The sequence below is a fragment of the Pimephales promelas genome, chromosome 20 (assembly GCF_988280905.1).
Source record: "Pimephales promelas chromosome 20, fPimPro1.hap1.1, whole genome shotgun sequence".
Classification (NCBI taxonomy): Eukaryota; Metazoa; Chordata; class Actinopteri; order Cypriniformes; family Leuciscidae; genus Pimephales; species Pimephales promelas.
The window spans coordinates 3,217,745-3,243,280 of record NC_142788.1 but is presented as its reverse complement, the minus strand read 5'-3'; the positions used below and the strand labels follow the sequence as shown (position 1 = coordinate 3,243,280).

At 39.0% G+C, this 25,536-nt stretch overlaps 1 protein-coding gene across 1 annotated transcript in view; it reads right to left on the bottom strand.

Annotated features, from left to right (window-relative positions):
* The window catches only part of cc2d2a (coiled-coil and C2 domain containing 2A), a 57,358-nt gene that overhangs the window by 21,809 nt on the left and 10,013 nt on the right, over positions 1-25,536 (bottom strand). The window contains exons 8-24 of the mRNA XM_089124367.1: positions 24,864-24,956; positions 24,440-24,658; positions 22,692-22,851; positions 22,477-22,613; positions 21,751-21,882; positions 16,770-16,979; positions 16,589-16,695; positions 13,845-13,985; positions 13,616-13,772; positions 13,233-13,477; positions 9,124-9,301; positions 8,883-9,036; positions 6,234-6,381; positions 6,018-6,156; positions 5,645-5,848; positions 3,752-3,844; positions 3,002-3,093 (exon numbers count right to left, since the gene is read on the bottom strand). Of these exons, the coding sequence (XP_088980493.1) occupies positions 3,002-3,093; positions 3,752-3,844; positions 5,645-5,848; positions 6,018-6,156; positions 6,234-6,381; positions 8,883-9,036; positions 9,124-9,301; positions 13,233-13,477; positions 13,616-13,772; positions 13,845-13,985; positions 16,589-16,695; positions 16,770-16,979; positions 21,751-21,882; positions 22,477-22,613; positions 22,692-22,851; positions 24,440-24,658; positions 24,864-24,956 (2,609 nt within the window). The remainder of the gene's footprint in view (positions 1-3,001; positions 3,094-3,751; positions 3,845-5,644; positions 5,849-6,017; positions 6,157-6,233; positions 6,382-8,882; positions 9,037-9,123; positions 9,302-13,232; positions 13,478-13,615; positions 13,773-13,844; positions 13,986-16,588; positions 16,696-16,769; positions 16,980-21,750; positions 21,883-22,476; positions 22,614-22,691; positions 22,852-24,439; positions 24,659-24,863; positions 24,957-25,536) is intronic.

The window sequence follows — 25,536 nt, the reverse complement described above, 5'->3', positions numbered from 1 at the left end:
ATGCAAATTACTACCATGGGGCACGTGAGCACTCATTGAGAATATTCGAAATCCATTAACATTACAACGAGGTTAAGAAAAAAAATGTGCAATTGTGCATACACATGAATTGTGTGTTAGGCTAAACTTTAGGTTGAGACGTTCTCCTGTGGGTGAAAATACAAACAATCGACGTAATTATTGGTGAACGAGACCCACTGTCTTTACGAGCGAGTCATTGAATTATTTACTCAACTGATTCATTCAAAAACACTAGTGTTGATTCAACACTGACTTAGTTTAGAATTATTTTAGCTGGCAGAGCCAAAGTAACTGAGTAATATTGTGTCTAAAATGTTTTTGTTTATTGATCTGCTGTATAAAAGCAATATAATACTCCCAATAATACTGCTGTTCTGAATATCACTGTGGCTGTGAAAGCTTAAGCAGAGAAGATTATCTCTCAGCCTGTTCCTCACACAGAGCTTTAATCATTTTTTATAATGTTGGTCGATTTATGATTTAATAATATGGAAAAGAGCAGCTTGAACATTCAGCTAAAACTCTCCTTTAGTGCTCTACAAAGAAAGAAATGTCACATGGGTTTGGAACATAATGCAAAGAGAATCTAACTGCACACTCTCTAAAGCAGATTTTATGTTTATCAACATTTCGGCACAACAAGTAGCCCTTATCAAGGGATAATTCCTACCTCTGCAAGGAATTATACCTTGACAAAGGCTACTTGTTGTGACACAAATAATAAAATGTGCTTAAAGTCCCCCAGTAGTCAATAATTTTATCCCTTAAACCTCATCTTTGAGGTACATATTTAAACTTTATTTCATTGAAAAAAGTCTTCATGCCTTAAAATATCTTGAATGTAACTCGACACCCTCGCCTCATTTAGTATATGCGGTTCTATGAATATGCAAATGAGCCCCACCTCCACTCACTCAGCTCAGAGATCCACTGGTTGACGATCACACGCTGATCTGATTGGTTACAAGGTGGTCTGTGACGTCAGAAACACCAGCGATTACAAAGCGTGTGTTTGAGACTGTCTTTGGTTCACTGCAGTTTTAAGGAGGAAATACTCAGCAATTCTGTCCACTTAGTTATGAACTTACACATGGTGTGTCTTAAAGTGGATTAAAAACATCACATAGACACATAATCAACATTAAAAACTTGACTTTCACCACAGGGGGACATTAAGAGTGTGTGCAGTTATATTCTCTTTGTATTAAGGCTTTTCCTTTAACTTGCACCTCAATGGGTGTGTGTTTGCTTTGCAGTGTTTTGAGGATATGGGTTTGTAACAACATGAGGTTGAGTACATACTGTACATACACTAGTACTGTTGCTCTAAACACACTATCAGCACTCACCATACACTCACCTAAAGGATTATTAGGAACACCACACTAATACTGTGTTTGACCCCCTTTCGCCTTCAGAACTGCCTTAATTCTACGTGGCATTGATTCAACAAGGTGCTGAAAGCATTCTTTAGAAATGTTGGCCCATATTGATAGGATAGCATCTTGCAGTTGATGGAGATTTGTGGGATGAAGCTCCCGTTCCACCACATCCCAAAGATGCTCTATTGGGTTGAGATCTGGTGACTGTGGCGGCCATTTTAGTACGGTCAACTCATTGTCATGTTCAAGAAACATTATCCTGCTGGAAGTAGCCATCAGAGGATGGGGACATGGTGGCCATAAAGGGATGGACATGGTCAGAAACAATGCTCAGGTAGGCAATGGCATTTAAACGATGCCCAATTGGCACTAAGGGGCCTAAAGTGTGCCAAGAAAACATCCCCCACACCATTACACCACCACCACCAGCCTGCACAGTGGGAACAAGGCATGATGGGTCCATGTTCTCATTCTGTTTACGCAAAATTCTGACTCTACCATCTGAAATCGAGACTCATCAGACCAGGCCACATTTTCCCAGTCTTCAACTGTCAAATTTTGGTGAGCTCTTGCAAATTGTCGCCTCTTTTTCCCATTTGTAGTGGAGATGAGTGGTACCCGGTGGGGTCTTCTGCTGTTGTAGCCCATCCGCCTCAAGGTTGTGTGTGTTGTGTCTTTGCTGCATACCTCGGTTGTAACGAGTGGTTATTTCAGTCAAAGTTGCTCTTCTATCAGCTTGAATCAGTCGGCCCATTCTCCTCTGACCTCTCGCATCAACAAGGCGTTTTCTCCCACAGGACTGCCGCATACTGGATGTTTTTCCCTTCTCACACCATTCTTTGTAAACCCTAGAAATGGTTGTGTGTGAAAATCCCAGTAACTGAGCAGATTGTGAAACACTCAGACACCAACAACCATGCCACGCTCAAAATTGCTTAAATCACCTTTCTTTCCCATTCTGACATTCAGTTTGGAGTTCAGGAGATTGTCTTGACCCCTAAATGCATTAAAGCAACTGCCCTGTGATTGGTTGATTAGATAATTGAACAGGTGTTCCTAATAATCCTTTAGGTGAGTGTACAGCAGATCAAACACACAAACACTCTCTCAGTGTGTGATTTCCACAGTAACACACACACACTCTGCAGTGTGGGACTGGACTCCTCTAACATACTTTACACTGATTAATTCTACAGAAAATGGCATCTCATGAACACACAGATCTGAGGGGAGGAACACAAGGAAAATAAAGTAATACAAAAGACTAAAAAAGAACAGAAAAATCCTCAGAACATACCCAGCACCTGGACCACTGAATATACAAACAAACAGGAGAAAAAAAAGAGAAATAAAATACAAAAGCTGTCAAATAAAGATCACTTTATACAGATAATCAGATTAGATAAAAACTGGTGCTCAAACAACACTGCCCATGGCATGAACATACCATAAACTGCTTCTATATAATCAAATACAACAGTGCATGGACTGGATTTAGCTTGATTTCTGAAAATGACATCTAGGAGTGGGCGGAGTCTTAAAGATGAGGACGCCTCAATATTTAAAGTCTAATGAGATCAACAATAGAGACGTTTTACCCGATGCTGGGAACCTCGTCCTCCGAAACCACATCGGACAGGATGAAATGATGCTTCGCTATAAGGGAGCGATTAATGACTGACTCCCGGACCTGAGACAGAGAGACAAACAGAGAATTTGAGAGGGAATTTGATCTGCAGACCAATCCACATTCATCCTATACACAACTGGCATTACTGTCCGCTGTCTTTTCATGTTTAAAACATAGACAAAACAGAAAAAAAAGAGATTTAGGGTCGATATGATTTTTTATTTTATATTAATGTATAGTTTTATTCATCAAGGATGCATTTTATTAATCAAAAGTGACAGTAAAGACATATATAAAGATTTATTTTCTTTAAATAAATGCTGTTTTTTTTAAATTTCTTAAATGAAACTTGAAAAAAGACTGTTTCCATAAAAATATCAACATTAATAATAATATTCATAAATGTTTCTTGAGCATCAAATCCTCATATTAGAGTGATTTCTGAAGGATCATGTGACACTGAAGCCTGGAGTAATGATGCTGAAGATTCAGCTTTGATCACAGGAATACATTACATTTTACCATTGTATATTCAAATAGAAAATGTGTAATAATATTTCAAAAAAGTACTGATTTGCTCTATTCTTGATCAAATAAAGGCAGCCAAGGTGAGCTAAAGAAACTTCTTTCAAAAATATCTGTAAAAATCTTCCCGACCCAAACTTTTGAGCGCTAGTCCATGTAAGAAAGAAAGAAAGCGAAATAACTCAAAACTCACTCTTTGCAGATATTTGGCCACGAGGGCTCGATGTGAATCAATGTGATCTTTTGTATTGATGATCTCGCCATCCTTTAGTCTCTTCTCATAATCCTGAAACAAAACGATGACACAAATCCACCCATTTGTTCTTACATATGAACTGATTACAGGTACATACTTCCTAAAAAGATTGCACTGCAGGTGCTGGAAACCTACATTAACTGTCCTAATGACACCTTGCACAGACATCTACTCGACACTAGGTGGCACTACAATAAACTATAATAATTGACCATTTTTAAAAAAATGTTCAATTTAATTTTTAAATGCAACTTTCAACTCATACCTGGACAGTCTTCCCATTTTTATACATCTTTTTCAACCAGTATCTCTTTGAAGCCCTTGGCCATTCATCTAGTCTGGACAATCTTAGGGCGCCCACGACTTCACAGACAGTTCTGTTATAACCATGTTGAAAACAGGCCGTTTTCACCAAGCGGCAACCATCCGATCTCACTCTTGAATCCAACACGGAAGTGACGTAAACTGCAATTCAGTGACTGGCCACTAGAGACAGGCTCCAAAAGAGAGTCAATCCCATGAAAAATCCCCCAAAAAACATGTCTACGCCTGGAGCAAAAAGTGGTTTTGGTCTATATAGCTAATTTTGCCCTTCATGAAAACTGTGAGGAAGGTGATTTTTTTTACAACTCATCCGTTTAAATTATATTAAAGGGAAAGTTCCCTTTGAAATTAATTTTTAGTCACCACCTCAAAGAGCATGCTCAGAGAAATCCAAATTAAACAATATAGCTGCGAGCAGCGATTGCGGGCCCAAGCCGGTGGCAACGCAACCCCGGTGCCTTTAGTTACCTAAACCCCACTTTTGTCAAACCCCGATTTGCTTCAAACTGCACCGGGGTGGCGGTACCGCCAGCTTTGGCCCTTCATCGCTGCTCGCAGCTATATATATATATATATAAAGCCGGTGGCACCGCCACCTTGGTGCCTTTAGGGTTATTCTGCATGACGTGCAAAAATGTAGCCCCCGCTTTGACTGAGAATGAGGTTAGTGTTTTCAAATTTTTAGGAAAACAAATACATTGAAATATAGCACATGAATTTTAAACTCTTTCAGCTTCAATTACAAATACAATCTTACTTTTATTTAAAGCAAACTTATGATTTAATGACTCGTACATGGAAGTACACATTGATGGCCTAAGACACGAAATGAGCGGTTTGTGTGAGAAAACGAATATTATTTATATTGTTTTTACCTCGTTAACACAGCCACAAAGAGCCCGCGGCCTCAGATCACTTGGACGTGCCTGTGGTTACAAGAGGTAAAAACGATATAAATACTGTTCGTTTTCTCACACAAACCGCTCGTTTCGTGTCTTAGGCCATCAATGTGTGCTTACATTAATCAGTCATTAAATCATGTTTAATTTGGACTTCTCTGTGCATGCTCTTTGAGGTGGTGACCATAGACCTGCATTATATGACTGACAGACACGAACGGTTTGACCTAAAAATATCAAAATTGAAAATACTGTGGAAACAAAGACACCTACATCTAGGATGCCCTTGAGGTAAGCTAAACATACCAAAAATTAATTTCAACTATCCTTTTAAGCCATAATTAGGGGCGTGGCCACTTGAGTGACAGGTGGATTTCCGCTACCGTCACTACTAGCCGTTTGTCTGCTGTCTGTTAGTGTCACGTCACCTCAGCTAATCCGCGTCTTTGTCCATTTTCTGTTATCCGGGAGTGATGCTCTGCCAAGATGGCAACGGCCGGCTCCGCCCACTTTGGGCTTCAAAAATGCTCTTCAGAAACCTACGTGTGATGTCACGGACACATATTTTTTGCAGTCTATGGTTCTCACAGAGGTTAAATGATCTCACCTGGAACACTTTCGGGGATATCTCACGCTCCATGGAGGGGACGCATTTAAAGTGCCTGAACTCCGCCACCTCCTGACTCCGCAGCCTCAGGAGGCGGAAGCGGCGGGAACGCTGCAGCTCCTCATCGGACAGGAAATTAAACTCCTCCTGAAGCTGCTCCAGACGAAAGTATTCAGGAGCCGCCACATCTCCACCACTCACCACCTACACCAAGAATAATATAGAGTTGAGTACTCAAAGATATATTTTAAATGATTAAACTGCATATTTCACCATCAATATCAAGGTTTCTGCCTTTTTTTCAAATTAGAATGGCTAATAGGCACAGCCTTGTGATCCGCAATGTTTAAAGGAGCATTCATGGGAAATGTACCGAGAGTAGCTGCATGATGGAGGTGTTGTTGGGGTCGTTAGGGTCGAGGCGAGACTCAGCCGCCCACTTTCCCAATTTCTTCATATCGTTCAGACTAGATGCCCCGATACAGGCTATAGCGTCCATCTGCCCAAGACCACTGAAGAGAGAGAAACAGTCCATCTTATCCAGCACAACTCTGACAACAATCCACCAATGCAGGGCTGGGTCTCTGACCTGTACTTGCCCCCTCCAGGCTGACTGGACGGGGGAGCGAGGGGGACGTCATCCTCCCCTACAGCCCATGAGACGCAGCAGGAGAGCTTCCCTGACGTCAGCAGGGTCTGTGTGCTGGTGCCGTCAGCCTCGAAAGAGAACGGGACACCTACCACAAATGAGATATTAAACAATCTGGAGGCTGAATCGTTTGGCTTCCTGCAGTTTGAGACAGCCTTTGCTTTGGGGGGCATGACGATGATGCACAGAAATTCGTTTAGGGACGGCTCTGGGAAATACTTCATTCTGATAGGTCAATTTCACCATCCAGCGGTAAGTTACTCCCGGATAACAACCACTGAAAACAGAAACACAGGCTCATCCGGGTCACTGAAACACTTGATAAGAACGTTTTTTCTTCGCGGAAGTGAGCTAATAAATTATTAAAGAGCCCCTATCATAGCATTTGAAATGTTCCTATTTTTGTTTAACATGCATGCAAGGATAAAAAACACTTTATTTGTCTTATAATATGCATTTATTTTTAACTGATTTGCTCACCGACTCCCAAATGATTCGTACAACGACTCATTTTTCCAAACCACTCCTTTGCGTGACGTGAATCGGCGGTGATTGATCAGATGACCCAGTCAGTTATTGTTTGTTAGCATAACGCATAAACATATTGATAAAGCACTGCAGTACTACAAGACGCTCTATTCTTTATGACAACTCCAATAACAGCGACAAACATTTTACATATTTAAATAAAATTGACATTGGAGACCTAGAAGCTGCGCTGAGCGTAACTTACACACACACACACGCGCGCACACACTTTTTGCGCCCTTCCCTCCTCAACAAAACCGTTCAAAACCCATAAAAGCAACAATTATTAATAACACTTACAGGTTGTGATTCGAAGGAGGAAGCTGATCCATATATACTGGGTAAGTGAGTTACTGAGCCCTCCTTCAGGAACAACCGCTTGCGAATCCACATTTGAATTCATGTATGTTTTTGAACGATTCGTAATTAAAATGATGAACACAATCGGGCTATACTGTTGTGGTATCGTTGCAAATATGAACTCTGACCACTGATTCGTCACATGCTCGTCCCTGGACAAAAAAACAAAGTGGCTGAACTATCTTTGCATTGTAGAACACAGCGTCTTCTCCACATGATGCGATGATGAAGTATTTGAATGTGTAGAATTCAAGTTTACACTTCCGTCTGCGCGCGCAGCTAGTATGTCTCTATGTCACGACGAACCAGCTAATAACTCGTTTCAAAAACAATTCATTTCATAGACTCAGAGTCGACTCTCACTTTTGAAAGACAATAATTTTATATACGGTGCACTTTCAGATATAAATCTTTGCAGGATGTTTTCATTCGCTGATGCAACGTTCACACCGGACGCGAATAGCGCGTCAGGCGCGAATGATTTCAATGTTAAGTCAATGCAAAGACGCTTTACGCGCGTGAAAAATTCCTGCGGCGCGAATGAGGCGTGGACCGAGGCGCGGAAGACGCGAATACGCCTCGTTCGCGCGAATGGCGCGAATTGAGCGTCTGCCGCGTTAAGCGCGTTAGTGCCATTTGTGCATACACGCGCTTGACGCGAATTCGCGTCTGCCGCCCTCGTTGAAAAATCTGAACTTTGGCGTGAATTCGCACCGCGTTAACCAATCAGGAGCCTAGCTGCTTGCTCACGTGGTGAAGTTTCTGGATGCTTCAATAAATTATTTTGTTAATATGACTAAATGCATGGTGGGATTATGCACAACAAAGCAAATGTTTTATCACTTAAAACATTATTTCTATATACGAGACATGTTCATTTTGTATTGAATGTTCTTCATTCCACAGCTAGATTATATGAAATAGTATTATGTTGTAAAGACAATCAACATATGTGCATAAATTTGTGTCTGGATGTGAGAGAGAGAAAAAATAATCACAGGACAGGTTAATAACTTTTGGAGGCTGGCTCTATTTATCATCAAAACAAAAAATAAATGACAGCTAGATTAGATGGATGAGGGCGAGGATGATCCTCACTCCGATGCGGGACAAAAAGTCATCAAACTGGGCGCGGGACAGGCGGAAGTACCGCTGACAGCGGCCGTCATCCAGCGCAGCTCCTGGAGCGAGCAAATGGTGAAACTCGCCAAACGGTTCGGCTCTGAAGGGTCCGGTGGACACAAATATACGGCGACGATGATCCCCACGCCGCTGTTCTGCTCTCCAGAGTAAATACAGAGCGGTGACTCTCTTGATGAATGCTCGGTCGACATAAAAACAATGGCCGCCAACGGATTTCGATTCTGACGCGCGTAAATTTCGCTTCAAACTTTTGTTTTTACGCGCGCCAGTTTCGCTCTTGACACGCGAATTAACACAAAGTGGTCAAGCGTCAAACTAGACGCGTCAGGCGCGAATTTGACGCGCGATTCGCGTCCGGTGTGAACGTAGCATTAGAGCTATAGTCCACACCATATGAACAGTCATTTTCAAAAATCCATGATAGGGGCTCTTTAATAAAATGAATAAATTATGTGTAAATTAATATAAAATTAATAAAATATATCAACTCTGTTTCACGGCGAGGTCTTCATCACCCTGAGATAACAACCGGCTGGATGTACATTATCCCGTACTTACCACTGCCGACGCCCTCGTGGTTGAAGGTGACTCTCTGGTTGCTGCTGAACTCCATCTCCTCAGATGGTGCACTGCCGGTCAGGACAGAGGATTCGGGAACCGGCACACACACCTCCACCAGCAGGGCGGAAGACGAGCCGACACCCTCAAACACCTGCGAGACAACACCCAGAACGTCTTAAACGCACACACACACACGGCAATGGAGTTGTGCATATACACTGACTGAACCCAACCGTACTTGCAGTTTGATGCTTTCTGGCCAGTTCACAATCTTCAGGTTGAAGATCTGACCAAAGTGGACTCTGAAATCCATGTTGAGGGCTCGACTGTCCGTTCTGGAAACTTCTTTATCGTTGTACAGGACCTTGATGAAGAGGGCACGTTTGGACACATCCTCTCTGCGAGCAAACTCGGCACTAGACAAGGCACATACGAAAACTAGTTTACTTTTTCAGGAGAAACCAGAGACAGAGCCAGACTTTCTAAAGCCCCAGACACATCAAACCAGCATCAAAGAACTAGCAGCAACGAGTCGGACTGTGTTGTCACCTTGTGTGTTGTGCTAAATGTCCACGGCCTTAAAGGGATACTCATTTATAGGCTCATTTTACCACTCCCCCAGAGTTAAACAGTTGGTTTTTACCGTTTTCGAATGTATTCAGCCGATTTTTTATATATATATTTAGAAGAATATCAGAACCAGACATTTTCTGGTCTCATTGACTTCCATAGTATATTTTTTTTCCTACTATGGAAGTCAATGAGACCAGAAATTGTTTGGTTACTGATATTCTTCTAAATATATATAAAAAAAAATTGTCTGAATACATTCGAAAACGGTAAAACTCAACTGTTTAACTGTGGGGGAGTCGTAAAATGAGCCTATTTCCAAAAAAAGTGGAGTATCCCTTTAACAAACCACAAAGCCAATGGACAACTAGCACAATACGGTAAAAAAGGGGGTTTACTAGTAGTCCAGATTTTTACTGTAAGATGTCAACAAGCTTCTAGAAGACATTTTCACCTGACTAAACCCAATGTTTAGATATTTTGTGTTATTTATGCAAATTGGCACATATGTAATTAGATTATGCACCATTTACCCATGTTAACAAACAAGGAAAAAAACTTGTATTACATTTTTGTTTGTCTCGATACAAGTAATCAACTCAGTAATTTTCATGGTGATATCTAAAGGTTCAAATTTTTACCCTATTCACGTGAGAAAAAGAATCAATAGGCTATTCTTTATTTGGGTCTTTTTCGAAACTTTCCCCAATGGGATTCTTTGGGGCTTTTCTTTCTTTACCTAGGACATATTGAGGATACAAAATCAGTTGAGTTTACTTCTGTTGCAATTTGTTCTAGGTTGACCCCTATTTTGACTTAAAATTACAGGACTAAAGTTTCAACCAGAGACGTATAAAGTACTAGAAACCCGGACTTGAGTAAAAGTACAAGTGCTCTATCAAAAAAAGTGACTTGAGTAGAAGTTGAAGTGCTCTTTAAGCACCACACTTAAGTAGAAATACTAAAGTATTCAACATTTTTTGTACTTAAGTATTGCAAGTAGTTTATTTTAAAATTCTCTACTTAAGTACTAAAAGTAAAATTACAAGTATTGTGTCATTTAATTATTAAAGAAAGCAGTGAAAAGTTTGAACTAGCAATCAAATAAGGCGCTTAGTTTGGCGGGATACAAATTTGCTTTGGCGGCCGCCAAAAAAATGTCATTGCAGGACATCCCCTGCATTAGTTGTCAATGTGTGTGTCAATCAATACCATTACCCTATAAAACTGGTGTGTGATTTAGGCAGCATGAAAGCCAACTTGCAACGAATGATTCATAAAACTTTCATAATTGTAACGAGTAACTAGCAGAACATTAAAAAAATATCGAAGTAAAAAGTATTAAATTCATCGAAAATATCTACTGAAGTAAAAGTAGAAGTATGAGAAAACACAATACTCTAGTAGAGTACAGACACAGCATTTTAGTACTTAAGTAGTTCTACTTCGTTACTATACATCTCTGGTGTCAACAGTGTAGAAGACACTGTAAACGAGGCCGAAAGATGCTCAACGATGACCCAACAGTGGCCAACCGTTGGAATGCCTTGACATTAGAGGCTGACATTTTTGCGGGAATCCCGCGGGATGGGAAACAAAATCATTATGCATCACAGGATTGGGAGGGGAGAGAAAAAAATGTCAGTGGGAGTGGGCGGGACTTGGAATCATTATAAAACTATGATACCTGCCTTTATACATGAATATACAGTTTCTATACATACATTTTGAACTAAACTCTATTTGCCACGTCTCTTCAAGCTCTCCTGTTTGCTTTGGTGTGGCTGGTAAAGTGAATGACGTGCTCCACACACCCGTACCAGTTGGTGGCTGTAATAGATTACCGAAGTTATGACGTCCCTCTGTAGGCCAAACGCGGGTTAACTGAGTTAGCATTTTAGCCAAGGGGGTAATCCATCAGCCAGAAGCTGAAGCCTCGCGGGAGCCGCCATTGCAGCAGAACTTCACCTGCTGTTAGCATCCCATTAACTCCCATTCATTTTGGCGTCACTTTGACGGCGAATAACTTTACATCTGAGGCGTCCAAAGACTTCATTTGTCCATTATTTATTTCTAAAGAAACACGACAATGTATAAAATGCTCCATTACTTTGTATGCCTGGAAGATGAGTTTTTCTGTATATCTACCTGTTGAGCCACTCGCGACCGAGTGATTATGCCCCAAATTAGTTCAATTCTCACGGAATCTAGAGCGAGCGTGCACGCGAGACAGAGATTGTGCTTCAAACCACCTAGCAGGCAGAGAGGGAAAGTGAGCGAGAGACCTTGGGAGTGCGCGTGTCATCCAAACTACCCAGTTTTACAGTTATTTTTCTGTAACTGACAGATTCCGGTAAAAAAACAAAACAATACGGGAGTGGGAGGGAATATGAGTCATTCTTCGGGGATTGGGATGGGACAGGTTTGAAAATCCACTCCCGTGTCACCCTCTAATTGACGGCACCTTCCCGCCGGAACAACCCCCCTCAGCCTGACCGAGTGACAAAAGATCCGCTGCGTAATATAATAATCCTAATAATTCAGAAACCCTTAAAGGATTAGTTCACTTTTGAAAAAGCTTTTGCTGATAATTTACTCACCCCCACGTCATCCAAGATGTCCATGTCTTTCTTTCCTCAGTCGAAAAGAAATGAAGGTTTTTGATGAAAACATTCCAGGATTTTTCTCCATATAATGGACTTCAATGGGAACCAGGTCCAACCGAGGTCCAAACGACAGTTAATAACAGTTTCAGTGCAGCTTCAAATGTCTTTAAACGACACCAGACGATGAATAAGGGTCTTATCATGCGAAACGATCGGTTATTTCAAAACTTATTCCAAAAATGTAACTTTTCTAAGGACAAATGCTAGCCTTGCTCTATTCTGTGAGGCGCGTTTGCAACGTCACGTAATACGTAATTACGTTCAAAAGGTCACGGGCGACGTAGCCGGAAGTACAGAATCAAAATCGTCTGACATCGTTGTTTTTCCTTTTAATTCCTTTTTTTGTAAACGGCGTTTGAGTTAGTTTGCACGTTCAACCTATGCGTTCAACTTGTAAACACTGACTCTGTACTTTCGGCTACGTCGCCCGTGACCTTTTGAACGTAATTACGTAATACGTGACGTTGCAAACGCGCCTCACAGAATAGAGCAAGGCTAGCATTTGTCCTTAGAAAAGTTACATTTTTGGAATAAGTTTTGAAATAAGCGATCGTTTCGCATGATAAGACCCTTATTCATCGTCTGATAACGTTTAAAGACATTTGAAGCTGCATCTGTAACTGTTATTAACTGTCTTTTGGACCTTGAACCATCCGGTTCCCATTGAAGTCCATTATATGGAGAAAAATCCTGGAATGTTTTCATCAAAAACCTAAATTTCTTTTCGACTGAGGAAAGAAAGACATGGACATCTTGGATGACATGGGGGTGAGTAAATTATCAGCAAAAGTTTTTTCAAAAGTGAACTACTCCTTTAACCCAAATATTGGCTGCATGTAAACATAGTCAGTGTTAGGGGCCATTCACACAAAACAGGTCGGCGAAGCAAAACATTTTGTTGAACTCATTTTAACTTGAGCGCCACGTTTTTGGAATGGCGCGTCATGCAAAAGATTCGAGCGCAGCGGTCAAACACGACAACAATGGAAAAGTAGAGCGGTAAAATGGAAAAAAACACATTCTGTGTGAACGGCCCTCATTTATCTTCATAAAGAGACTCAGTACCCTTAAGGTCTGAGGTAAGTGTATCAGTGTGTGTGTGTTCATTCACCGTGGACACTGCTCATTGGGGGTGATGGGCCCGGAGACGGTAAGTTCTGGGATCAGAACCGGTTCTCCAGGTTTCCTGCGGATCCTGGCAGCCTTCTCCCGCACTTGCTCTTCCAGGGAGCCCGTGTCTGGTTTCTCTGGAGGATCCGGCTTCTCTGGCTCCTCTCCCAACTCCTCCTCACTCTCCTCATCCTCCTCTTCTTCCTCCTGCTGTCTTTTCTTCTTCTGCTTTTTCTTTAAGACTTTCTGAGAGAATCAGAAGCATGTTTGTGGTTTTAAACAGGATTATGAATGCATAAACGGTAGTTTTTAAGGCAAGACATAAGTGGCTATTGACATGGACCATGATTTGCAGGAACAATGAGACTGCATGTGTAGTGGTACCTGTTTTCTCTTCCAGGATTTCCATTCCTCATGTAGTCTTCTGTATTCACTCATCTTCCTCTGATAGTCTTCCTCAGTCTCCGCCTGCAGCTCTTCCACTTCCGCCATGATGTCATTCTCATACTCCTGCTCGTCCTGCTCTCGCTCCACCTTCTCCCTGCAGAGGCAAAGCCACATGTGCCATTACACAAAGCACAAAACATGTGACACGTGCCATATGATGACATACCTCCTGACGAAGAGTTTGAACGGCGTGTTGGTGAATCTCTGGAAGTCTCTGAGAGCTTTGAGCTCCTTCCACACTCTGATGATGCTTTTGAGGAGAGCTCGGTCCTTGTCCTGCTCCACATCTCGCAACTGACGAGTGTGTCTGACAATACAGGAGAATGCAGAAATAGAACACTGAAGGTGGAGGAGATTGGAAGTTTCTTCAGGGTTCGTACAGATACTGTAAAATTAAATAGTACTTTTTTGGTTTTGAAGGGCTACAATCAGAGATCGCATTTATAGAACAATATCTTTAGTATTTGTTAAGGATTTTTTTTCAACTTAAATTACAGATTTAAAGCATCCAAAATACAACTTACAATGTATTTCAGAATCAGAAAGAGCTTTAGTGCCAAGTGTGCTTGCACACACAAGGAATTTGTGTTGGTGCTGAAGCTTCTAGTACACATTTACACATACAACAAGAAACATAGTATTACAAATTATATAAAAAAAAACATGAGAATAAAAGTATCACAGTTGGGTTTAGTCAGAATAAACATTTACAGATTATGATGATATATTATTTAATAATATATATACATATATTAAATACAAAGGTTATAATGGTTATTATTGTTCAATAAATCATTTTTTTATATTATAATGTTGGCATACTTCGAAAGATCTAATGGTATCAGATGGACTGCAGTGTTAAATTTGCGTGAAAAGATTGCATTTGTGTTTTTCAGAAAAAATTACATTTCATATTGTATTTAACCCACGGGTGCTCTTTGTTTCGGGGTCACACTTGTCATCTTCCCTGTCGAAAGTGACCGGACACCTAAAAATTAAATTTTCCTCCATCCCAGTAAAACGAACGCAATTTATTCTTGTTCTATAATATTTATTCTTTGTAATTTAGTATTTGAGACAATTTGACTGAATTTATTAATATTTATGCAATATTTATGGTCTATTTTTGCCATGGAAAAAATATATATTTTTCTATATATATATATATATATATATATATTTTTTTTTTTTTTTCAAAAAATTATTAATGCAGTATTTTAGTTTAATATAGAGTCCAGGCCTTCAGAAAAAAAATATTTTTTGAAGAAAATTAGCACCATCTGGTTACAGTATAGAGAAAAAGCATAGAATCTAGATAGCATGTAGAGCTCTATATGGAGATGCATGTGAATTCCCCAGATGTTTATGAACACATTTTTTTTTTGTGGATTTGAATATATAGTTTAAACAATCTCAAAAACGATTTTTTATTTAAAAAAAAAGTAAAACAAATAAAAAAAAATTGTGAATTTTTGTATTTTTGTCAATTTCCCATTCATTTTCTATGGGGGTCATTTTTGACCAAAGACCACAAGTGTGACTATTTTTTTTTAAGACCACTTAGCGTGCTCAGATCATGACCTCAATTTTTTTGTGTGTTCACATACATAATTCCATAAAAGTCACCAAGTTTCGTAACATTGCGATGAAGCTGTGATTTTAAAAAATTCAAAACATACTTTTTGTAATCAAAATGTATTGGTATGTATAAAAGTGTGTTTGTATGTGTGTGTGTGTTGGTGGGTGTGTCTGTTTTGCACTCTAGATGTTGTAGAGTGTCACCCCTTTCCTGCGGTGTACTTTTTTTTAGAATTGTGGCCGATTTGTAGATTGTACGTACAAAAATTCAGAGATTTTTTTTTTTTTGTCAATTTCCCATTCATTTCCTATGGGTCGGTCATTTTTGACCGAAGACCACAAGTGTGACTATTTTTTTTTACAACCACTTAGCCTGCTCGGATCATGACCTCAATTTTTTTTTTGTATTCACATACATAATCCCATAAAAGTCACCAAGTTTCATAACATTCCGATGAAGCTGTGATTTTTAGAAATTCAAAACTTTCTGGTCAGAAATGACCGAAGAGCACTTGAGGGTTAAATAAGTCAAGTCACTTTTCAAGTACCTCTTCACAAATATGGTTGTTTTCAATGGAAAGCCGTTTTAGATATTTTTTGATATCAACAATTGAATTCTTGATATCAAAAAATGTAATTGTTGATATCTGTAATTGTATTTTCACTAGTGAAATGTCACCATAGGCTGCCATTCAAACTAATTTGTTGACATCAAGAATTGTTTTTTTACTAGTAGAAATATCATTTTGATATCAATAATTACATTGTTACTAGTAAAAATGTGAATTCCTGATATCAATAATTAAATTGTCACTAGTTGAAATGTCTATTCTTGATATCAACAATTCAATTGCTACTAGTAAATATGATCATTTTTGATATCTGAAAATGTATTTCTGAAATCAGTATTATTTCAGATATCTAAAATAGCTTTCTTACTAGTATCAATCACATTCATGATATCAGAAATATACATTGTCACTAGTAAAAATGTAATTATTGATATCAAAAATGATCATTGTTACTAGTAGCAATTGAATTGTGGATATCAAGATTAGAAATTTCAACTAGTAACAATTGAATTCTTGATATCAAAAATAAAGGTTTTTACTAGTAATAATTGTATTTTTGAAATGTGAAATAGGAATTTCAACTAGTAAGAAATCAATTCTTGATATCAACAATTGTTTTTGAATGGCAGACATTTCACTAGTGAAAATACAATTGTTGATATTAAGAATTCATATCCTGGAAATGAATAAAAGCTAACACGGCTTGCCATAGTTTTCAAGGGTTTTCCAGGTCAAGTACTTTAAGCACATTGTTTCTTACCTCACTTCCTGTTTGTACTCGGCCATCCTCTGCTGGGTCACCTGACTCAGAGCCTCTCCTCTGTGTAGCTCCAGCATATTATGTATCGTGTTCCTCAAGCCGTTCAACTACACACACACACACATTCAGAATGAGTTTTAAGAACAGGAGGTTTGGTTTTGATGGCCGTCTTCTGCGTTACCTTGTCGGTCAGGAGTCGCGTGAGGTTCTTGTGCTGTCTGGTCAGATGCTGATCGTACAGCTGGGCGAGACGGGCCGCCAGCACGTGTTCACGGCTGAAGAGAGGATGATGGGAGAAGATGAGGCCCGACACATCTACATCCAGCTGGTAGTCTGACTGGGGGTCGCCCATTCCAGATATGTAGCGGTTCAAATGCTTCGACTTCAGAGCCTGACACAGAGCGAACAATCAATTCAGTATGAAGACATATCATCCATTATGCATTATGCTTTTTCACTAATAGTCTTAAAAGTAGATTATTAAGTCTGCTTTAACCCCTAGCTGTCACCCCCCTTTTTAAGAATGGGGGTTAAAATGCACTATTCAAACTTAAATGGTTGTATTTTAAGAATGCTTTGGAATATATACCCAAGTTTGGTTATATAAAATATATATTTTATATATATATATATATATATACTCGAAAATTTCTATAAAATCAAAGCCACAAATCTTATCAAGTTATGTTCCAAATTTAAAGTTGATATCACAAAAATTGAAGTTCTCATGAGATTTTGTTTAGGCGTAGTACCAAAAATAGCCACCGGGTGCAATTGAATTATATTGAATTTAAATTAATACATTTCTGTCCAAATATCAATTATGTGGCAAAATTTGGAACCTTGAAACTCTGACCTTTCTGACAATATCAGTTTTGTCAAGATTAGAAAAAGTTTTGATCATAAATTATGAAATATAATGACGCCCAAAAGGGGAGGAGCCTGATAAAATAAGTACCGTTTCTATGGTAACGCAACTTTCAATTATAAAACAGTTTTCACATGATGAATTCGGAGTTTATAAGCTTTCAAATGATACCTAATTTATGATAACTACTAAAATATGTGATATAATAGAAAAAAGGCGATAAAAAAATAATATTATATTTTAGAGGATAATAAATATAAATATTATCATTTTTAGAGGATAATATTATACTATATTTTTTTATTGAAAAATACTAGATTATATGTTTTATTATTAACTTTTAACATAAAAACCAAAGTTTCAATGATTAAAAGTGGGTGCATTGACTTTTTGTGACAACGCTGAAAACTCCTGTTATGATGCAGATTTTTTGAGGTGCACTCTTGTCATAAATTCATCAGTTACTCTTCCTACGTAATTTTTAACACTCAACGTCTGCTTCTCTACGATCTTCCATAACAGGAGAACTTCTGCTGCTCCCAAACACTGTCCCACTCAATCCTGGACGGACCTCAAAGACTCCCACAACCTCATCTTACACTTAAAATCAATCTCATAACATAACTATTGACTACAATTATTCATCAGGCGTATAGAACAAAACTTACAGGTATCGTAATCATCAATATCACTACATAGTGAATTAACAGCTCTGACATAGAGCTAACATAAATATTTTTATTTTTATTTTCAAAATGTACAACACACTTGAAGTACACTCATGTAAAACAATATATACTATATACAGCCCATTCTCATCCCAAGGCGTCACCTAACTGACGCTTTTGACCATGTGTCAACATCCGACGCACATGAGACCGTTTAGCGTCAATATGAGACCATAGACTGTAAAAAATATGGACAAAGCGTCTGTGGCGTCACCCATAGACTCTCTGAAGAACGGGTTTGAGGCTGTTTATGGGGGGTATGGGCGGCGCCATACTGGAAAATCTTGGAAAATACAAAAGTTTCAGAAAGGATACAGAGGTGGTATGATGTGTTGTGTCAGATCATGGCCGAGACGTCAAAGTCACTCGGCGCAGCCCGTTATCAGCTGTCAATCAAAGTTAACCGCCCTTATTTGTCATACGTTTTACATCTAAATATGATCTAAACTAACGAGTTAGAAAAAAATTCACCCCCCTCACAGTTGTCAGGCACACAGAACATATTGAAGATTACAATAAAAGTCAAATGGGACCAAACTGTAAACATATGAATTTATGCTGTGAAAACGGACATTATAACATGACGTCTATGGATATTTGCTCCCTTTTGGAACCGGCCTCTAGTGGATTTGAGATGTATTGCAGTTTTTCGCATTTCCGGGTAGGCTTCATCTTTCAGATTAGAATGTTGCCGCTTGTATGAGACGCAGATATATATGGGCCAGAAGGCGCCCCCTAGTGGTCTAACCATAACCCTACCCCAGACCTAAACCTACCCATAACGGAAGCGTTAAGGGTGCCATGTGCGTCGGATGTTGTCGCATGGTCAAAAGCGTCAGTTAGATGACACTCTAGGATGAGAATGCGTTGCTATATAGTAGGGGAGTAACGTTATATGTATTAGCTGTCACCCCCCTTTTTGAGAAGGGGGGTTAAAATGCACTATTCAAACTTAAATGGTTGTAATTTAAGAATGCTTTGGAATATATACCCAAGTTTGGTTATATAAAATATATATTTTACAAAATATTTTTTACTCTAAAATTTCTATAAAATCAAAGCCACAAATCTTATCAAGTTATGTTCCAAATTTAAAGTTGATATCACAAAAATTGAAGTTCTCATGAGATTTTGTTTAGGCGTAGTACCAAAAATAGCCACCGGGTGCAATTGAATTACATTGAATTCAAATTAATACATTTCTGTCCAAATATCAATTATGTGGCAAAATTTGGAACCTTGAAACTCTGACCTTTCTGACAATATCAGTTTTGTCAAGATTAGAAAAAGTTTTGATCATAAATTATGAAATATAATGACGCCCAAAAGGGGAGGAGCCTGATAAAATAAGTACCGTTTCTATGGTAACGCAACATTCAATCCTAAAAGTCCTAAACCATGAAGGCATAAAGTCAGTCACAGGCGATCCACACTATTGTCCAGAAGGGGGAGCGTATTAATCCTCCCCTTTGTGTGCGTCAATACCACACCGTGACAACTAGCATTTAGCGAGTTTATCATAACATAAATGTAACAAATCATTTTTGGTAACATGGAAAGTGCCTGTAAATGTTTTTCTTTCTTGGGTAACAGAGTTGAATGGTCGATAGTCAACGCCGCTCCTCTACATGACGACTAGTGTACTGTTTCTCATTGGTTATGAGCCATGCACTCCTGATCCACTTCATGCTTCTCATTTTCACTCGTTTATGTTTTAATGGGTTGCATTACCAGAACACTTTGTGTCAGTTAGCTCCACATGTCTGTGAGCACTTTAATATCCAGATGGCGTGTTCTTCTTCTGATTCATTTCGATGCTGTGTGTGAGTGTGTATCCTAATATCCATTACATATCTCCTATTTTGAGTTCTGCAAGGCGTGACCGGCACATGTGACCTCACTGCCCCGTCTCACAGCAGAATCCGTGACATCACCACACATCTGGATCCCATCTCCGTTCTCACACCTCTCATCTCAACAAATATTATTGGCAGGTCATATTGCCTGGAAACAGGCTGCATGGAGGGTTTGAAACCAATAGGTGCTGGTAAACATTACAGGATTGCATTTTAGAAAATATTTTAGAGATAAGCTAGTAAAAAAATACATTTTCACAACTTGCCATGAGATATAATCTCATGTTTTCCAGACCTAGTGACATGGGGTCCCTGGAATTAATTATCGTCAAAAAAGAAAAAGGAAAATAGATTGTGAACAGGGTTTAGTGTTGATTTCAATCATTTTATGTGGGAAAGAAAACTGGTCTGGGGCCTTGGGGCCATTGAAACCCGTCATGTTTCCTTTGAAACTTTGGCAAATCTAATAACTAGTTATTCTTTGAAAGCACTCACTGAAGCAGCCTGGGAACTTGTATTAAGGGGTGGTGTCAAAAAATGGGTTTGGGATTTAATAAACCCAAACATGGTGATCATGAACCCGACGAAAAGTGATTATTACACGCCAATTTGCCACATAAGTAAATGAATTAAGACATGAAATATTGATTTGAGTTTAAATATTTTATCAGCTCATTAAAACGCCAAGCTTCTGAGAAGAAAAACACACAGAATCCAAAGTGATTATTAGGGCTTGGTATTGAGACAAATTTCACAATTCGATTCGATTTCGATTCACAAGCTTGCAATTTGATTCGAATATCGATTATTTTGGATATCAGTTACAATAAATGGCAATTTTTCTCAAGGGAATCAAATCTCTTAAATGCTGTAAACTATGGGAGTCTAGTTGTAGCCTATAGACTTCATTAGCCTAATATGAAGGTAATAATGAACTGTTTTGTAGCTATACAAACACTTAAATTACACTTTTATTTATTTTTATAATAAGAAGATTATATGAAATATAAACATTTAAATGGTGGCTGTCAAAAAAACTTGCCAGATTTATTCAAATATGCATTAAATATTGAAGAACATTAAGATTATAATGCATATGTAATATGGTGTATATATTTAGCAAAATGCTCCTCTCTAGAGTTATTTTTTCTAGCTGACTAACGAGTTTATGTGGGTTTTCTGAGGTAAATATGACGATGCATGACATTGATTGCAAGCTGTTTAACTGACGTCTTTCCACGGTAGAAACGCTGATTGAGCGAATCAATGTGACATGATCCGGATTTGGATAAGTTGTACTCTATCTTTAACACACTTTCAGATGCTCATTCATGTTTATTTGGTGCTGTAACTGGTATTATTAACCCGGAAGAGAGATCAGCGCTGCTGCTTCTCCAGAGCGATCTCACGCCACAGCGACAAAACGCTATTTATGTTTTTGAATTTTTAAAGAAAATGGACGTAATTTGAAAATTGAGACTTTGTTTCATATCAATAGTAACAAAGGAGAAAGAATATTGCGATCTATTGCGATTATCGCGCAGCCGCGATACAATGTCCCATTCATTCAAATGAAACAGGATGACTAATCGATTCTTGAGATTTAAGAATCGATATCGGTTCGTAAAAATGAGAATCGATTAATATCGAGAAATCGATATTTATTACCCAGCCCTAGTGATTATAACGATCATTAGCTGGACCTCTGACCTTTCTGTAGGCCGTCTGCAGCGCAGGGTCCAGCTCATCCTCCAGGTGGAAGAGAGGCGGTCTGGAGGAGGACTCTTTGATCGGGTCGGGCAGAGCCAGAATACGCCCATCGTCTCCAAACCACTTCCTTCCCTACACAAACCACAAACACTCACATTACAGATGACAGCATTTGTAAACATTTGTTTTTTACAGTATCAGATTTCTATTAGCGATGTACGATATATCGGTATCGGCCGATGCGTGTTATTTTTTTATTTGTTATCGTTAATGGCCCGACAAAGAAATTTTGCCGATATTTTAAAACCGATAAACCGATAAATAATGTCAATTTCCTCCAGCTGAGACACTTCAGATGCGCACTGTTCACCATTATGGTTTTGTATTGCTTGAAATATGATTGGAGTCTGTTCAAAAAAGGAAAATACAGTTTAGTGCTTAGTTCTGCCATATAGGCTTCATGAAATTATGAGAACATTTTTATAATTGTGTGCTTGGGACATGGATATTAATGGTGAGACTTGTTTTTGTAATCAGACTCTAAGAATGTTTATAAAAACTTGGATTTAGATTTATCGGCGTGTATATATACCGATTATCGGTTTTCAAATATTAAGAATTATCGGTTATCGGTATCAGCCAAAATGTTCATATCAGTACATCCCTAAATTTTTATAGAAGTTAGCAGTTGTGTGCTCTTGCCCGATCCTGATTTCTTTTCATTACCTCGCCCTGCTTGAGTATTCGGTTTTCCAAAATGTTCTGATTCCTCAGGCAGACGTGTGGCCTCTCGCCCACATATAACCCCTCCTCCTCCGGGTAACGGGGACGCACGTTCTCGGCCAGCTTACTCGAGGCAGGGACTGCGGGACACATGGGGACGTGTCATCGTTTGACCTGCTAGAGGAGGGTTAAGGTAAAGAGCGTTTCTGTGTGTGTACCTGTCCTCATGCTGGGAACAAACAGTGTCTCTCGCTCCCTCTGCAGTCGCCTACTGTAGTCTGTGTACTCTGCTCTCCGCACTTCCAGGAAGTCCTGTGCTGATTGGTCAATGATGAACAAATCCTCCTCCTCATCTCTGACCAGTGGAGCATCTTCATCCTAAACAGGGATTGAATTGCATTAAGGTAGTTGATGTGAAATGTCCAAGTAATGAAGAATGCTATATCTAATCTAAAACTTTTGTTGTGCAAATAAATTTGCATGGGCTAATATTAATTGAGAGACTACATCGATAACTCAAAATATATTTGTATAAGAATGCCCAATAAACTGCAAAAATGTATTAAAAAGGTGAAAAAAGGTGACCAGTCATATATAACAATTTGTAAACTAGGGCTGTCAATAGCTTACTATTTTTAATCGCGATTAATCGCATACTTATCGTAAAAAATGAAAACCTACAACGTGACGCGAGTCGCATCTCTGATGTAACAAGCTGGTTCTCTTTAACCCCCTGGGGACCAAGGTGTATTTGGGGTCCTTGAGATGTTCTGACATGCCCTGACATCTGTACTTTTTTCAGTTGCTTATAAACATATTAATGGCACAGGTGAAATTACACTCTATTTATCACAAACAGGGCTACCATAATATGTGAGCAACATGTATGTATGTTTTTATTTTTGAGAGAGTTTTGTTTATGCGTGGTTATTGAAAAAACTAAAGATGAAAGTTTCTGAAATAAGTTCACAAAACACATACGAAATATGCGTCCACAAGACTTTTGACTAACGGATGATGTTGCCTTGAGTTTTTTCTTCACAATGATCTGAAAATCATCCACCTAATCGTTCACATAAAACTGTGAATTGGGTTATATTGTGAAAAAAATACACGCGTTTTTGGTCCTCAAGGGATGTTGGGACTGATTGTTCGAATGGTTTCACTTACTGGATTATTGGACTAAACACTTTCCCAGAGTTTAGCGGCTTAAAATGATCTGAACAGAGAAGTGAAATCAGGTTAAAGGGTTCAAATGGAAATTTCAGAATGTGCTTGTGCCATGCTCAGCTTGATAAACTCCCGACTTTTAAGATCATCTAACTGTGTGACATAAATGTGTAACTCTTTTAGTTTATTCTTAGCTAAAAACACTTAGTTCTTTCAAAAATATATGTGCTCATTAATATAATAATATAATTAAATAAGTATTCTGGTGAGTGTATAATATGCCATTGAAAACACATACGGGTAAGGGGTTCTAATGTCGGTCGCCATGTTGCCCCTCCATCTTGAAAGTACATTAGCCAAAGAGGGACATACCCATTAATTCAAGCTTCGCCTTTCACGTTTACGTTTGAGTTAACACTCATGGACGAAGTCGAACTGGAAGCCATGTTAATCTTGGACAACATTGGCCACGTAGGAGTTAAAAACCAAATCGGAATTGAGAGGAACAGAAACAGAGGAACAGAATATACATTTTCACCGCTAGATGGGGGTAAAAACCACACAGTGCAGCTTTAATGAAGCAATTTCGCATGCCACAGTAATTTATTTGCGTCAAATTATCCGAACTTGTTCATTTCGAATTAATTGCACTGGTTAACATTGACAACCTAATATTTTGGTTCTGATTGAAGGGTCAACGTTTGGTCACTGACATGTATAAAGTGCATTGTTGTTTGTTAGTGTCCATCTTTGTTGTTGTATTCTAATCAGAAACAAACACATAAACACAAGTCACCCTGGCTTCAGACTCTTCCTCTCCTTCACACTCCCTCTCTTCCTCCCCTTCTTCTTCATCCTCTCCATCTTCTTCCTCTGATTCCCCCTCTCCTTCCTCCTCTGCTTCTCTTTCCCCGGGGCGTCTTTTCTTTCGTAGGCGTTGCTGTTGAGGCTCTGGGTCGAAGTTGAAGGTGAAGAAGTTGTAGGCCTCTTCAGCGGTCGGCAAACCAGCTTCGGTCTGCTCAGAAACCAAACACACACACAGGACTTCTAATGCATTTCCTAATTAATTCTGTACACATACTTCACCTGAAGTGTGAAATATCATCTTTATTACTACACACACGCAACTATGCACAATGTAGAGTGTAAAGAAATATTAAAATGTCAGAATCCATCCTTTCCCTTCTGAGGACGCAGCCGACACAGGATCTCTTTCTTACCCTTTTGTCTTTGGTTGCACGTCTGGCCACATCACGAAACTTCAGCCTGGCAGTGAAGGACGAGTCTTCATCAGCCCGGAGATCTGGATCCGTCTGACAGGATGAGAGCAGATCAGATTACATTTCAAACTTCTAAACAAGAGCTGGTGTGTTTTACTCTTAATTATAAGATGAACATATGGAATAATTTAACGTTTTTTTCAGAAGTCCCCCTGTAGTCAATAATTGTCTCCGTTAAAATTCATTTTTGATTATTAAAATGACATATTTAAGAGTTTTTTCTTAAAATATCTTGAATGTAACTCGACACCCTCGCCTCATTTAGTATACACGGTTCTATGAATATGCAAATGAGCCCCGCCTCCACTCACTCACTCAGAGATCCACTGGTTGACGATCACACGCTGATCTGATTGGTTACAAGGTGGTCTGTGACGTCAGAAACACCAGCGATTACAAAGCGTGTTTTTGAGACTGTCTTTGGTTCACAGCAGTTTTAAGGAGGAAATACTCAGCAATTCTGTCCACTTAGTTATGAACTTACACATGGTGTGTCTTAAAGCGGATTAAAAACACCATAGACATATAAACAACATTAAAAACTTGATTTTCACCACAGGGGGACTTTAATGTTTTTGAAAGAAGTCTATAATGCTCACCACCAAGACTGCAT